The sequence below is a fragment of the Pygocentrus nattereri genome, chromosome 2, assembly GCF_015220715.1.
Source record: "Pygocentrus nattereri isolate fPygNat1 chromosome 2, fPygNat1.pri, whole genome shotgun sequence".
Classification (NCBI taxonomy): Eukaryota; Metazoa; Chordata; class Actinopteri; order Characiformes; family Serrasalmidae; genus Pygocentrus; species Pygocentrus nattereri.
In genome coordinates this window covers 6984261-6999311 of record NC_051212.1, presented here as the reverse complement: position 1 = coordinate 6999311, position 15051 = coordinate 6984261, and the positions used below count along the sequence as shown (strand labels likewise).

Genomic DNA, 15051 nt, shown 5'->3' with positions numbered 1-15051 from the left:
GGATGTGTAGCTGATCAAGAAGAACCTCACTGAGAAAAGGAGACGGACACATCAAACAAAGAAGCTGGACAATGGACTGACCGCCCCAGAGTCCAGACCTCAACACCACTGAATGGGTTTGATTCAGAAAATCATCAACCAGCTTCTAAGACTGAACTTTGGAGGCGTGTCTGCAGGTTCTTTGAGGAGCTGAAAGTGCCTCTCCTGAAGAGAATGGAGGCTGGAATGAAGGGAGAGAGAGACTCACTGACTGAACACAGCTGAGAGTAGATTTAGCTGTTGAGGATTCTGGGTAATTTCCTTTTTTCTGATGCTGAAAAATGAATGACTCGTACTTAGTGGCCGTTAGAAAACCAAATAAATGAAAGGTGGTCTCTGATGTTTGCACAGCACTTAATACTATTACAGGCTTGAACTATTATGACCATTTTTCATGTAGACATTATGGCACATTTAATATACTATTTTCTAAAGTAACTTATATTTTGTTGAAAATGGTGTTTAATAAAGACAGAAAAGCACCCGTTTGTGTCAAAAGAATATATTTACATTTTTTACACCATATTGAACAATATGAAACAGATAAAATACAACCTGGATTATTCCGATCCTTCATCGTAAATGTCCCATCCACAAAAATGCAAACCAATAAATAATATTCACAGATGACTGGATGACACACATGTAGGGAAACGATCACAGGGCATGTGTGGTCATCACTCCGTACAGTCTGAATTCAGGTCCACGCGAGGTCAGCGGGGGAGTCACAGGCAGGAGGCTCAGTCCACTGTGAGTGAAGGTGAGGCTCAGACGGCGGTGGTGTGTTTGATACTGTGGAAGCTGATGCGGGTGGGTGAGGTGGGGATGGACATGGCTCGGGCCACACGCACCCTCAGTGCGTGGTTGTCCTGCCAACGGTGCCACCTCTTCCTCGCTGCTGAGCGCACCTGTAACAGGTAGCACACATTATTACACACCTGTGACAAGTAACACACACTGTTACACACCTTTAACAGGTAACACACCTGTAACAGGTAATACACACTGTAACACATCTATAACAAGAAACACACATTGTTACACACCTGTAACAAATAACACATGCTGGAACACACTTCTAACAGGTAAAACACTGTTACACACCTGTCACAGGTAACACACCTGTAACACACCTTTAACAGGTAACACACTTGTAACAGATATCACACAATGTAACACACCTGTAACAGGTAACATACTAATACACTTGTAACGAGTACCACATAGATATATACACACTGTAACAGACACCACATTGTAGCATACTTGCAACAGGTCCCACACATTGATATGCATCACACACTAACACTCCTGTAACAGGTAACATACTCTATAACACACCTGCAACAAGTATCATGCTAGGTAACATATTGTAACACAGACATAACACTAACATGTAACGCACACTGTAACATGCTGGCAACAAGTTCCACACACAATAACACCTGTGATAGGTATCACACACTGTAACACACCTATAATAGGTAAATACACTGTAATACACCTGCAACAAGTATCACGCTATAATAGGCATCATATTGTGACAACAGATAACACTCACTGTAACAGGTAACACACTTGCAACATGTATCACACAATAAATGCTGTATTAGGTATCAAACACTGTAACACACCTGTAATACAACCCCAATTCCAGTGAAGTTGGGACGTTGTGTAAAACATAAATAAAAACAGAATACGATGATTAGAAAATCCTTTTCAATCTATATTCAATTGAAAACACTACAAAGACGAGGTATTTAATGTTAAAACTGATAAGCTTTATTGTTTTTTGCAAATATTCACTCATTTTGAATTTGATGCCTGCAACACGTTTCAAAGAAGTTGGGACAGGGGCGTGTTTACCACTGTGTTACATCACCTTTCCTTTTAACAATACTCAATAAGCGTTTGGGAACTGAGGACACTGATTGTTGAAGCTTTGTAGGAGGAATTCTTTCCCATTCTTGCTTGATGTACAGCTTCAGTTGTTGAACAGTCCGGGGTCTCCGTTGTCATATTTTGAGCTTCATAATGCGCCACACATTTTCAATGGGAGACGGTCTGGACTGCAGGCAGGCCAGTCTAGTACCCGCACTCTTTTACCATGAAGCCACGCTGTTGTAACACGTGCAGAATGTGGCTTGGCGTTGTCCTGCTGAAATAAGCAGGATGTCCCTGAAAAAGACGCTGCTTGGATGGCAGCAGATGTTGATCCAAAACCTGTATGTACCTCTCAGCATTAATGGTGCCTTCACAGATGTGCAAGTTACCCCTGCCATGGGCACTAACACCCCCCCACACCATCAGAGATGCTGGCTTTTGAACTTTGCGCTGAAAACAATCCGGACAGTCCTTTTCCTCTTTGGTCCGGAGGACTCGACGTCCATGATTTCCAGAAACAGTGTGAAATGTGGACGCGTCAGACCACAGGACACTTTTCCACTTTGCATCAGTCCATCTTAGATGAGCTCGGCCCAGAGAAGCCGGCGGCGTTTCTGGGTGGTGTTGATATGTGGCTTCGCTTTGCATGGCAGAATTTTAACTTGCACTTGTAGATGGAGCGACGAACTGAGTTCACTGACAGTGGTTTTCTGAAGTGTTCCTGAGCCCATGTGGGAATATCCGTTACAGAATGATGTGGGTTTTTAATGCAGTGCCGCCTGAGGGATCGAAGGTCACGGGCATTCAGTGTTGGTTTTCTGCTTTGCCGCTTACTTGCAGAGATTTCTCCAGATTCTCTGAATCTTTTGATGATATTATGGACTGTAGATGATGAAATCCCTAAATTCCTTGCAGTTGCACGTTGAGAAACGTTGTTCTTAAACTGTTGGACTATTTGCTCACGCAGTTGTTCACAAAGTGGTGAACCTCGCCCGTCCTTGCTTGTGAACGACTGAGCCTTTCAGAGATGTTCCCTTTATACCCAATTATGACACTCACCTGTTTCCAATTAATGTGTGTTTAAAAACAGGTGTTTTTTGAGCATTCCTCAACTTTCCCAGTCTTTTGTTGCCCCATCCCAACTTCTTTGGAACGTGTTGCAGGCATCAAATTCAAAATGAGTGATTATTTGCACAAAACAATAAAGTTTATCTGTTTGAACATTAAATACCTCGTCTTTGTAGTGTATTAAATTGAATAAAGGTTGAAAATGATTTGCTAATCATCGTATTCTGTTTTTATTTATGTTTTAAACAACATCCCAACTTCACTAGAATTGGGGTTGTAGGTATCACACACTTAACACATAATAACTAACACACTATAGTACACTCATGTAAAAGAAACAGAAAACACACACACACTCCCGGTTTTGCACCCTGCTGGGTTCTGGTTTAATTAAACTCTCATTACTGTCACTCAAGATTATGATTAAAGTCTGTATCTATTAAAAGCCCCACATTGTATAATTAGTCCTGCATTTAATATAATTTCAGAAGAATGATGACACATAACACAACAGTAGTCAGCAGCGCTGCAGTGTGTGTGATCTGCCCGTGTGGAGCTGGGTTTCTGCGCCTACAGCTGTGCTATTGTGATCAGGGACCACTGTTACGGTTTGGGCCTCAGGGTAAAAGGTGGGCCGTCCACTCTTTTCTATTTTTATCACCACCTCCACGCTCCCATTGCAGAGCGGTGCATCTAATCCATGCTGACAATTCTGCTCTCCACTGAGCATACAGAGCCATTTACTTATTTATTTACTTATTTACTTTTTATTTGACCTTATTTTTAAGCTGAGTAATTACATGGACATTAAAACTCTCTTTTACAGGTGAGCTCTGGCCAAGAAGGCAACAAAACAACCAACACAGAAACAACAACAAACCACAAAGGACAGAATGAAATCAGAGTCAAAGTCAAATGAAAAGAACAGAAAGATACAGTTCTTTAACAGTTCTCGTACAATAAAAATTCAGTGTTGGTTTTCTGCCTTGCTGCTTACTTGCAGAGATTTCTCCAGATTCTCTGAATCTTTTGATGATATTATGGACTGTAGATGATGAAATCCCTAAATTCCTTGCAGTTGCACGTTGAGAAACGTTGTTCTTAAACTGTTGGACTATTTGCTCACGCAGTTGTTCACAAAGTGGTGAACCTCGCCCGTCCTTGCTTGTGAACGACTGAGCCTTTCAGGGATGCTCCCTTTATACCCAATCATGACACTCACCTGTTTCCAATTAATGTGTGTTTAAAAACAGGTGTTTTTTGAGCATTCCTCAACTTTCCCAGTCTTTTGTTGCCCCGTCCCAACTTCTTTGGAACGTGTTGCAGGCATCAAATTCAAAATGAGTGAATATTTGCAAAAAACAATAAAGTTTATCCGTTTGAACATTAAATATCTCGTCTTTGTAGTTTATTAAATTGAATATAGGTTGAAAAGGATTTGCAAATCATCGTATCCTGTTTATTTATGTTTTACACAATGTCCCAACTTCACTGGAATTGGGGTTGTAATATCACTCGAGGAAATAAACGGATCCAGTTTCAAATGTTTCTGCAGATCATTCCACCCGAGACTAATTTGTTGATATGAATGCAGACAAATATGAAGGAAGCTGACCAATAATTGCTTTATAGACAAAAATGATCCAATAAATTTGACTTTGTGCTGAAAGTGAAGCCCATCCAACCATCATAAAGTTCACAGTGACGAATTGACTATGTAGCAGATGTTATAATCTTAATGAATGATACAGTGAATGTAATGTTGTCTTTACAGTATACCTATAAATAAAGTGGTTTTGACTAGTTTTTTTTTTGCAAAAAGAATTCCTAAAATAAATTCCAACTATAACTTCAATTATTCAACGTGTAATGTAAAGACAGATTATGATCTAATATAAAACCCAAGTGTTCATAAGTTGAAGCTAATTCTATTGGTTGGCTCAGTAGCGTGTAAATGTGTGGCAAAGATGATGTCCGTATGACGTTTTTAGAGAATAACATATACATTATATTTCCAAAACTATTCACTGACCCATCCAAATCATTGAATTCAGGTGTTCCAGTCACTTCCATGGCCACAGGTGTATAAAGCCGAGCCCCTAGGCCTGCAGACTGCTTCTACAGACATTAGTGAAAGAATGGGTCGCTCTCAGGAGCTCAGTGAATTCCAGCGTGGTGCCGTGATCGGACACCACCTGTGCAGCAAGTCCAGTCGGGAAATTTCCTCACTGAAATATTCCACAGTCAACTGTCAGTGGGATTATAACAAAGTGGAAGCAATTGGGAACGACAGCAGCTCAGCCACGAAGTGGTCGGCCACGTAAAATGATAGAGCGGGTCAGCGGATGCTGAGGGGCATAGTGCGCAGAGGTCACCGACTTTCTGTAGAGTCAGCCAGGAGACGGTACTTGTCTGACTGCACTGTGCCGAGTGTAGTTTGGTGGAAGGGGGATTATGGTGTGGGGTTGTTTTTCAGGAGTTGGGCTCGGACCCTTATTTCCAGTGAAAGGAACTCTTAAAGCTTCAGCACCAAGAGATTCTGGACAATTTCATGCTCCCAACTTTGTGGGAACAGTTTGGGGACGGCCCCTTCCTGCTCCAACATGACTGCACACCAGTGCACAAAGCAGGTCCATAAAGACGTGGATGAGCCAGTTTGGTGTGAAAGAACTCGACTGGCCTGCACAGAGTCCTGACCTCAACCCCATAGAACACCTTTGGGATGAATTAGAGGGGAGACTCTGAGCCAGACCTTCTTGTCCAACATCAGTGTCTGACCTCACAAATGCGCTTCTGGAAGAACGGCCAAAAATTCCCATAAACACACTCCTAACCCTTCCCAGCCTTCCCAGAACAGTTGAAGCTGTTATAGCTGCAAAGGGTGGGCCGACATCACATTAAACCCCATGGATTAAGAACGGGATCTCACTCAAGTTCATATGTGTGTGAAGCCAGATGAGCAAATACTTTTGGAAATATAGTGTATGTGTTTTTTGATCATTAAGAAACTCTAAGCTAACTTGTCTAGCCTTCCAGAAGCAGCTGTGTCTTAATCCCAGTGACTCATTAGAGAGCGCTGAAGTGATGAAAGGGTGTAATTTGGGTCAGATTTAGATAAGACAATCTCCCAGCTCTCCAGATCCGAACATGAAACAGTGCTTTTATCTAAATGGGACAAACGGGCTATGATCCCCTTGTGTGAGTGGGCGAATAAGAGTGTGTTAATGGTGGTGGTGGTGGGGTATTTGGTTTGGGTTCTCTTTTATTATTCATTTAGCAATGAGAGTACAGAATTAGGGGGTGTTCACACAGTGCCTTTATAAAGCAAGGTGCACCGTGCATAAGGCTGAGAAACAGGGAGGTTTTAAAACTGACACAGTGTTTGCAGCTGTCAAATTATTTCAATAATTGCAATTAATTATATTAGTTTGTGTAGTTAATTCATTGCTTTAAATTGTTCACAATTCATTGATTTAAAATATACACACACTGGTCAGGCATAACATCATGACCACCTGCTTATTTCTGTCACTGTCCACTTTATCAGCTCCACTTACTGTATAGCTGCACTTTGTAGTTCTACAGTTACAGACTGTAGTCCATCTGTTTCTCTGATACTCTGTTACCCTGTTGTGTGTGTTGTGCTGGTCTGAGTGGATCAGACACAGCAGTGCTGCTGGAGTTTTTAAACACCTCAGTGTCACTGCTGGACTGAGAATAGTCCACCAACCAAAAATATCCAGCCAACAGCGTCCTGTGACCACTGATGAAGGACCAGAGGATGACCAACACAAACTGTGCAGCAGCAGATGAGCTGTCGTCTCTGACTTTACACCTACAAGGTGGACTGACGAGGTAGGAGTGTCATAAACACAGTCCATGATCCTTGATAAGATGTTTCAACTTGAAGTGTCCACTTTATTAGTTTTGCTGGTGATTGATTTGTCCATAGTTTGTCCAGTTCTGTGTGCTGAAGGCATCTTCTAGAGCTAATGCTACTGATCTTATTGTTATTATTGGAATAAGCATGTAGCTGGAACATCTTTGGCTTTATCCAATGTATCATTGATTAAATGTATAATAATAATCATTATAATAATAATTATAATAATAGTAATAATAGTTGTATTTAAACGAGAGAGCTACAATCACAGAATAATAGCAAACTACAACAAAAAGAGTGTGCAAGCAGCTGGGCTTGCTATGGTTGGTTTGAGGGGTCACACTACTATAAAAATGAGTGGCGTTGTTTGTGGGCGCTCAGCTCAAAAGTCGCTGTTTTTTAATCAAACAGGGTTTCTTTTCAGTCGTGCTGCTCCACACAGACACCAATGCAGAAAAGCATCGGATCGTTTTAACCATTAAATATTCCTAACCATTTATTGCATGCACTGCTATTTCTACCATTTGATATCTTCTCTGTTATTTTGACATAAAAATGTGAAGGTTCTAAAGAATATCTTACAGTCAAAGAATGGCAGATTTCTGTTCCGTGTCACAAACTTCCTCTTATGAAACAGATCAACAGTCGTCATTTCTACGGTGATGTGAATTGTGTCCTGATTGTGCTTCTCAGAAACTACGGCAGTTCATCCAACAATAAAGGCAGAGTGGAGCCTCTTTTACACAGTGATAGGAAACACAGCAGCTCACAGAAAGATCCGATTGCACATACTGATTCACTTAACTGGCCAACGTGGACATGAACACTCACCACCTACTTTGGGGCAGATTTTAATTAGAAAAGGGAGACAAATCTCTGTGGGACCTTCTCGTGGGGCAGTCATGGGCTGGAGGTTAGGGAACTAGCCCTGTGACCAGAAGGTTGGTGGTTTGATCCCCAGAGCTGACAGCACATGACTGAGGTGTCCTTGTGCAAGACACCTAACCCCCAACTGCTGCCTGGGCGCTGCGGATAGGGCTGCCCACCGCTCCGGGCAAGTGTGCTCGCTGCCGCCTAGTGTGTATGTGGTGTTTCACTTCACGGATGGGTTAAATGCGGAGGTATAATTTCCCCGTGTTGAGACTAATAAGTATCACTTAAACTTAAATCGCTGCTGTCAGAACAAAACCTTGGATCTCCAAAATGGTCACTTTACAGGAGAAGGAAAAAACCTGCTTTACTTTTAATGTAAGTCAATGGAACCAGAATTTTTTCCAAGTCATTTTTGGCCGTTTCTTCTATTCCAGTCATCATTAAATTTACGCAGAATGGTAAAAGGCAAGGTATTTTCAAATTATGTCAACTGAAAAACAACAAAAACAGAGATACAAAGTTTTGTTCTGACGCAGTGAAATACAAACACCACACACATCAGCAGCGAGACATTAGGTGTCATCGCATTAGTAAAACATTCTCCTTTGCTTTTAGAAGCATCAAGTCTAACTGTGCTCTAAGCAGGCGAGGCTTTTAGTGATGGCAGTGTCCTCTGCTTTGTGTGTTTTACGGCTTCGATCCAACAAATGAAATTTTTGACCCTTAACCTTGCGTAATATGAAGGGGGGATATCTAATCTGCCGCTGCTGCAGCGGATATAACAGCACTAACACAAAAGAAATAAATACTGTTTGGGTGGAGATTTCCTTTGATAGTTATGAGCAGAATAAAACCCTGGACAGTGTTTTAGTTCACTTCTGTCCTGGATTAGCCTAAAACCAACCAGCTGTTCTGTTATTCTCACAGGCTATTTCCAAAGCTTTAGCAGAACTCTCCAACAGGATCCTATGAGGTGAGCTTATGATCCTGTGAAAATCCCCCCCATTTCCTGATGAAGGCAACAGATTTAATATAATCTGCAGGAAATACTCTGTGATCTGCCTTTGTCCTTCTAATAACAGTCTTTATTCCTCTTAAAGTGTGCTCCTATCACTGATGTCCTTCAGACGTCACTTTAATGACCACTACAGCACCAGGAATATACAACCACATCAGAAAACTGGAATAAATAATCTGATCGTTTTATATCCCATATAAACATGAATTATCCTCATTTTAACTAATGCACTGTCAGTAAAATGGATCAGAATGTGGAACTGGAGATCTCTGTGAGCTACCGTGTTTCCTATCACTGTATAGAAGAAGCTCCATGCCAGTGGTGCAGGCAGGAATTTGCTTCCTGTTTGGCCAGTCAAGTTCTTCAACACCACACTCGGTCATCCACGTCTTTATGGACCTGCTTTGGGCACTGGTGCTCAGTCATGTTGGAACAGGAAGGGGCCGCCCCCAAACTATTCCCACAAAGTTGGGAGCATGAAATTGTCCAAAATCTCTTGGTGCTGAATCATTAAGAGTTCCTTTCACTGGAACTAAGGGGCCGAGCCCAACTCCTGAAAAACACCCCCACACCATGATCCCCCCTCCACCAAACTTTACACTCAGCACAATGCAGTCAGACAAGTACCGTCTCCTGGCAACTGCCAAACCCAGACTCATCCATTTCCAGACGGAGAAGCGTGATTGGTCACTCCAGAGAACACATCTTCACTGCTCTAGAGTCCAGTGGCAGCACTTTACTCCACTGCATTCCACACTTTGCATTGAGCTTGGTGATGTAAGGCTTGGATGCAGCTGCTTGGTCATGGAAACCCATTCCATGAAGCTCTGTACGCTGTTCTTGAGCTGATCTGAAGGCCACATGAAGTTTGGAGGTCTGTAGTGATTGACTCTGCAGAAAGTCGGTGACCTCTGCGCACTATGCCCCTCAGCATCCACTGACCCCGCTGTCATTTTACGTGGCCGACCACTTCGTGGCTGAGTTGCTGTCGTTCCCAATCACTTCCACTTTATAATCCCACTAACAGTTGAATATTTAGTAGTGAGGAAATCTCACGACTGTAGTTCCTGCTCCTGGATATTCACTGTTGTGAGAAACTCCAGTGAGGGAAAGCCTGGACTCTCCTCTCCATGTTGATCAGGCCTTCAGCAACAGGGAGCGATATGACCACATTAAACTCTGAGAGCACTTTACTGGACACAGATAAATGTTCATCTTCTGTGTTTGCATGTGGTTAAGGATCTCCTGCAGTAATAATGGGTTTTGCTGGCAGAGTGGAGATAGGGTGGCCCTTTTATCGGCCGAGCTGTCACCCCACTCCTCTCAGGCATGAAATTAGCCTGGCTGTTGACTCACCTCTCCATTGAGGAAGCAATAGAAGACCGACACGAAGAAACCCTGCAAAAGAACAACAGCACACAGTTAAGCTGGCTATAAAACCTCCAGGTGTGTATTAAGGGCTGCACTGATTGGTTGACTAATAACTCCACCAGAATTATTGAGAAAAATGCCTTTTGTGGTTTTTCAGTGCAGGAATGACAGTTTAGGAGTGGATCTCTTCTGTGTTTGGCTGTCTTTAGAGAAAGTCTGAGCCGAGCTCTGTCTACTTTTCTTTTAATTTTATTCTACTCTAATCAAACACCTGCTCTTACAGCATTTATGGATTACAGTGTTTCCAGAAAGAGAGAGAGAGTGAGAGAGAGAGAGAGAGAGAGCACAAGATAAAGAGAGAGAGCACGAGAGAGAGAGAGAGAAAGAGAGAGAGCACAAGAGAGAGAGCACGAGATAAAGAGAGAGAGAAAGCACGAGAGAGAGAGAGAGAGAGATAGAGAGAGAGAGAAAGCACGAGAGAGAGAGAGAGAGAGAGAGATAGAGAGAGAGAGAAAGCACGAGAGAGAGAGAGAGAGCACGAGATAAAGAGAGAGAGAAAGCACGAGAGAGAGAGAGAGAGAGATAGAGAGAGAGAGAAAGCACGAGAGAGAGAGAGAGAGCACGAGATAAAGAGAGAGAGAGAGCACGAGAGAGAGAGAGAGAGAGAGACAGATAGAGAGAGAGAGAAAGCACGAGAGAGAGAGAGAGAGCACGAGATAAAAAGAGAGAGAGAGCACGAGAGAGAGATAGAGAGAGAGCATGAGAGAGAGAGAGAGAGAGAGAGAGAGAGAGAGAGAGAGAGAGAGAGAGAGAGAGAGAGAGAAAATGTGTGAGGTTGCTAAATCTTGCGTTGGCATTTTCCTTCAAGTAAAAAAATTCCTCATCACAAACAAACGTGTCTGACTTGAGCCTGTTAAAATCTCAGAGCCATTCTGTTGGGCTCCGTTAGCGTCCATTAACGATTAGCACTCCAGTGCCAGTGGGTAATTACTCGCCTCTACAGCACGGCGTCCCTCCTTTATTGGAGTCCTGCTCAAATAAAAATCTAAATGAATGAATTACAGATGAAGGAAGGACGCCCAAAGCGAGGCGTGGGTTCGGAGAATGAATGGCCTGCTGGGCTGAGTGATGGATGACAGCTAACTTTCCCAAAACCTGGTAAGTTGATAAAGCGCCCTAAGCTCAGTTTTCTGGAGCTGGAATAATCGGCAGGAGTTTTACTGAAGCGTCAGCATGAACTAACTGGAGGGGGGGATCAATCACAGTGATGCATCAAAGGAGTGTGGGAAATGGTGTTTTAAGAGGAACCCAACCATTTTTCCATACAGCAATACTCCTAATGTTGATGGAACAAAGGAGAGTGGGGGGAGGGGGTTATAAATAACATGGATAAAGTAGTGATGTTGTGAATGTCAGTGTGTTTGTTTATCCATTTCCTGCTCTCTCCTCATGGAAGCCCAGTATTAACTGTAGTTTTCATCTAACACTTGTTTGGCTGATCAAGACATCATTAAATGGAGTCATGTGTGCTGAGGAAACAGTTTCCAATGACTGGGATCCAAACCTTTGTTCTTTTAATCAACTCTCAACATCCCAACTACTTTTTGTTCTACTGTATTTACTCAGAAGTCCAAAAGTCTCAGACCACATTGAAAATCTGGGACTTTTTCCAGTTTGACATGGAAATAAACGACCAAATGTTTAGATTTTTGAAAATTGTAAAAGAAAAAAGACACGTGAAGCGAAGAGCGCTCGTTTAGGCCCAAAAGTCAGATTGTTTCTAGTCTGATCTTCCAGTGAAGCTCATGTTTAGACGACCCTCAGGTGAATCTGGCCTGCTGATCAGGGGCTTTTGCACAAACTTGTGGAATCCATGCAGCTCGAGTGCAAGCCTGAATCATATCAAATACTGAGAAATTCTTACATTCATTGACATGACATGCATGATTCTTTCCAAGTACATTATTTTTCCAAAATAAATACATAACCTATAGCAAATAATTAGACAATATTCATTTTATGTGATTTTATTTGTACTATTTTCATCGCATTTATATAAAATTCATTGTAGTTTCTTTTCACCTTGCGAAGTCTACAAATGTCAGGTGGCTGTCTAAAACAAACTATCAAAAAATCTAAGTTACTTCAAATCCTGACAAGATTTTGTTTGAAAACGTTTAAAGATAAAAACCATGCTGCAAAGTTAGCCTGCTTTAAAAGTGCTCAACTCTGAAAATAAAGGACTTTTATTTTGACAGGCGAAAGAGGGGCTGAGTATTGCATCATAAAGAAGACAGAGTGACCTTCATGGTGCAAAGCCAAGGTCAGCAGCACTTTCACAAATCTTTTAAAAAGTGTCATTTTTGAGAATTTTTGTCTAGAAGGACTCAGTTTACCATCAGATTGTTACTCTGATAAAATACGTTACAATCAAAAATAATATTCAATTAGGAATAAATGCAAAATAGAAGCATTTTCACTAGTGGTCTCAGACGTGGGGACCACACTGCATGTTTACCTGTATTCATTTTAACGTCATATAGAGTTTTACAAGCAAAATCCCACTTAATGCTGAGATAAGCGGTTTTAAACGACTTGCTAAGGTGCTAAGACTTTTGCACAGCTTTGTTTGACTGAACAGTTTGACGGCAGTTGTGACGTGAAAGGAAATCTCTGTCCATGTGCAACATTTCCAATTACGCATCCAATCAGCTTTTCCTGGAACTGTTTTGTCAGTTCTACAGGCTTCAATGACGCTATTATCTCCCCAGCATTCTTCTTCACGACAGCGATATTTTACAGAAGAGATCTGACGCTGCTGTGGGCTGAGCTGACGGACAGCGTACCACACAGGCAGCACAGCGAGCGTCTCTGTCGTTTGACACACTGAGCGGCTTTTTAAAGTGTGACTCCTTTAAGTGTTGATGATGTTCTGCAGTTCTGAAGCATCTGGTTCCGGTTCTGCTGTAAACTGTTCTAAGAGATCCTCAGCGGGACGCTGTTTGTAGTTTTTTCAAAGAGCCCACTTTGATTCTCAACATTATCGTAAGCACACTTTTCAACCGCTCGTTTGATAACAAAGAGAATATTATTCTTATTTATCTAAAATGTTAAGCCACATTAAAACTACTGCCTTGTTTCTTCACTCATTGTCCATGTCATCAGCTCCACTGACCATATAGTTTCACTTTGTACAGTTACAGACTGCAGTCCATCTGTTTCTCTGATACTCTGTCACCCTGTTCTTCAGTGGTCAGGACCCCCATGGACCCCCACAGAGCAGGTACTATTTGGGTGGTGGGTCAATCTCATCATTGCAGTAATGCTGACGTGGTGGTGGTGTGTTAGTGTGTGTTGTGCTGGTGCGAGTGGATCAGACCCAGCAGTGCTGCTGGAGTTTTTAAACACTGTGTCCACTCACTGTCCACTCTATTAGACACTCCTACCTTGTCGGTCCACCTTGTAGATGTAAAGTCAGAGACGACAGCTCATCTGCTGCTGCACAGTTTGTGTTGGTCATCCTCTAGTCCTTCATCAGTGGTCACAGGACGCTGTTGGCTGGATATTCCTGGTTGGTGGACTATTCTCAGTCCAGCAGTGACACTGAGGTGTTGAAAAACTGCAGCAGCACTGCTGTGTCTGATCCACTCAGACCAGCACAACACACACTAACACACCACCACCACATCAGTGTTACTGCAGTGCTGAGAATGATCCACCACCCAAACACACCACCCAAACAGTACCTGCTCTGTGAGGGTCCATGGGGGTCCTGACCACTGAAGAACAGGGTAACAGAGTATCAGAGAAACAGATGGACTACAGTCTGTAACTGTAGAACTACAAAGACCAGCTATACAGTAAGTGGAGCTGATAAGATGGACAGTGAGTGTAGATTAAGGAGGAGGACTTAATGAAGTGGCTGTTCAGGGTAATTGGATTGATAGTTTTTGATAGTATTTTTAACACGGCTCCACTTTGTCTGTTCCAATTTCCTAGACTCCATAAAAAATATACATTATGACTTACTGTGAAAACCTCTTGAAGTATTACAATATTATATTTCTGCCATACTGCCTAGATGACTCTGCTTCCCGTGGGTCTGTTTTTGTTGTAGCACTTTTTTCACAATCGCCCTACAGGTTTCCTTTATTAAAAAAAGAGGGGCCACTGATACACTCATTATTCTGGACTGTTTTCCTCCGTTCCCCTTTCAGCACAGCAGTACGAGGCTGACAGTGTGGAACACTAAAGCCAGGTGCACAATTAAAACCATCCACAGCAGCCAACAGTAGCGGCCGATCATGAGCACCATTTAGAAAAAAGCCAATAAGCAGCTGACTGGAAATGAACAAACGGACAGTTTCAACCCTTTACTGAAACGGCTGGTGGGGCCAAAACCAAGATGTGAGCTTATATTTTGCATTGAAATATACACATATTTTTTTATGGTTTGAATTTGATCAGAAAAAAAGATGAAAGTAACACTTTATTTGAAGGCTACAAGCACAAGGACTTTAATACAACTCCCTAAACACTGAATAAAATATTTATAAAGCAAAGCTTGAAAACTTTCCATCATTAATATCACTCGCTTGGATTAAAGTGTTTATGATATGACTAACTGTTAAAAATGGCAAAATAACAGTGTGAAGAACATCACTTGAATGGACTACACGCTTCAAATGTCCGTGTTACAGTCAGAAGTCGAGTCAAACCCAGTCCCAAACAGCTCTGTACTCCCTAATATTCCCTGTGTACGTTTAGGAATTCTAGCCTCTACAGCCAGACAGGGCACTATTTGTTGAGTCTGGATGTGTCTGAGTCCCAAATGACTGTTTCTTAGCTGTATTTTGCTCTGTTGGGCTGCAGGATCCAGTATTTAAACTCCTACGTAGTGCACTATGTAGGGAGC

The 15051-nt window shown here is 42.2% G+C and overlaps 1 protein-coding gene across 3 annotated transcripts in view; it reads right to left on the bottom strand.

Annotated features, from left to right (window-relative positions):
* Positions 1 to 525: 525 nt before the first annotated feature.
* Positions 526 to 15051, bottom strand: part of LOC108439991 (corticotropin-releasing factor receptor 2) — a 279618-nt gene continuing 265092 nt past the window's right edge. For all 3 annotated transcript variants that reach the window (XM_037534292.1, XM_037534287.1, XM_037534283.1), the window contains 2 exons: positions 10122 to 10163; positions 526 to 947 (listed from right to left, as the gene is read on the bottom strand). In XM_037534292.1, the coding sequence (XP_037390189.1) occupies positions 807 to 947; positions 10122 to 10163 (183 nt within the window). In that variant the 3' untranslated portion in view covers positions 526 to 806. The remainder of the gene's footprint in view (positions 948 to 10121; positions 10164 to 15051) is intronic.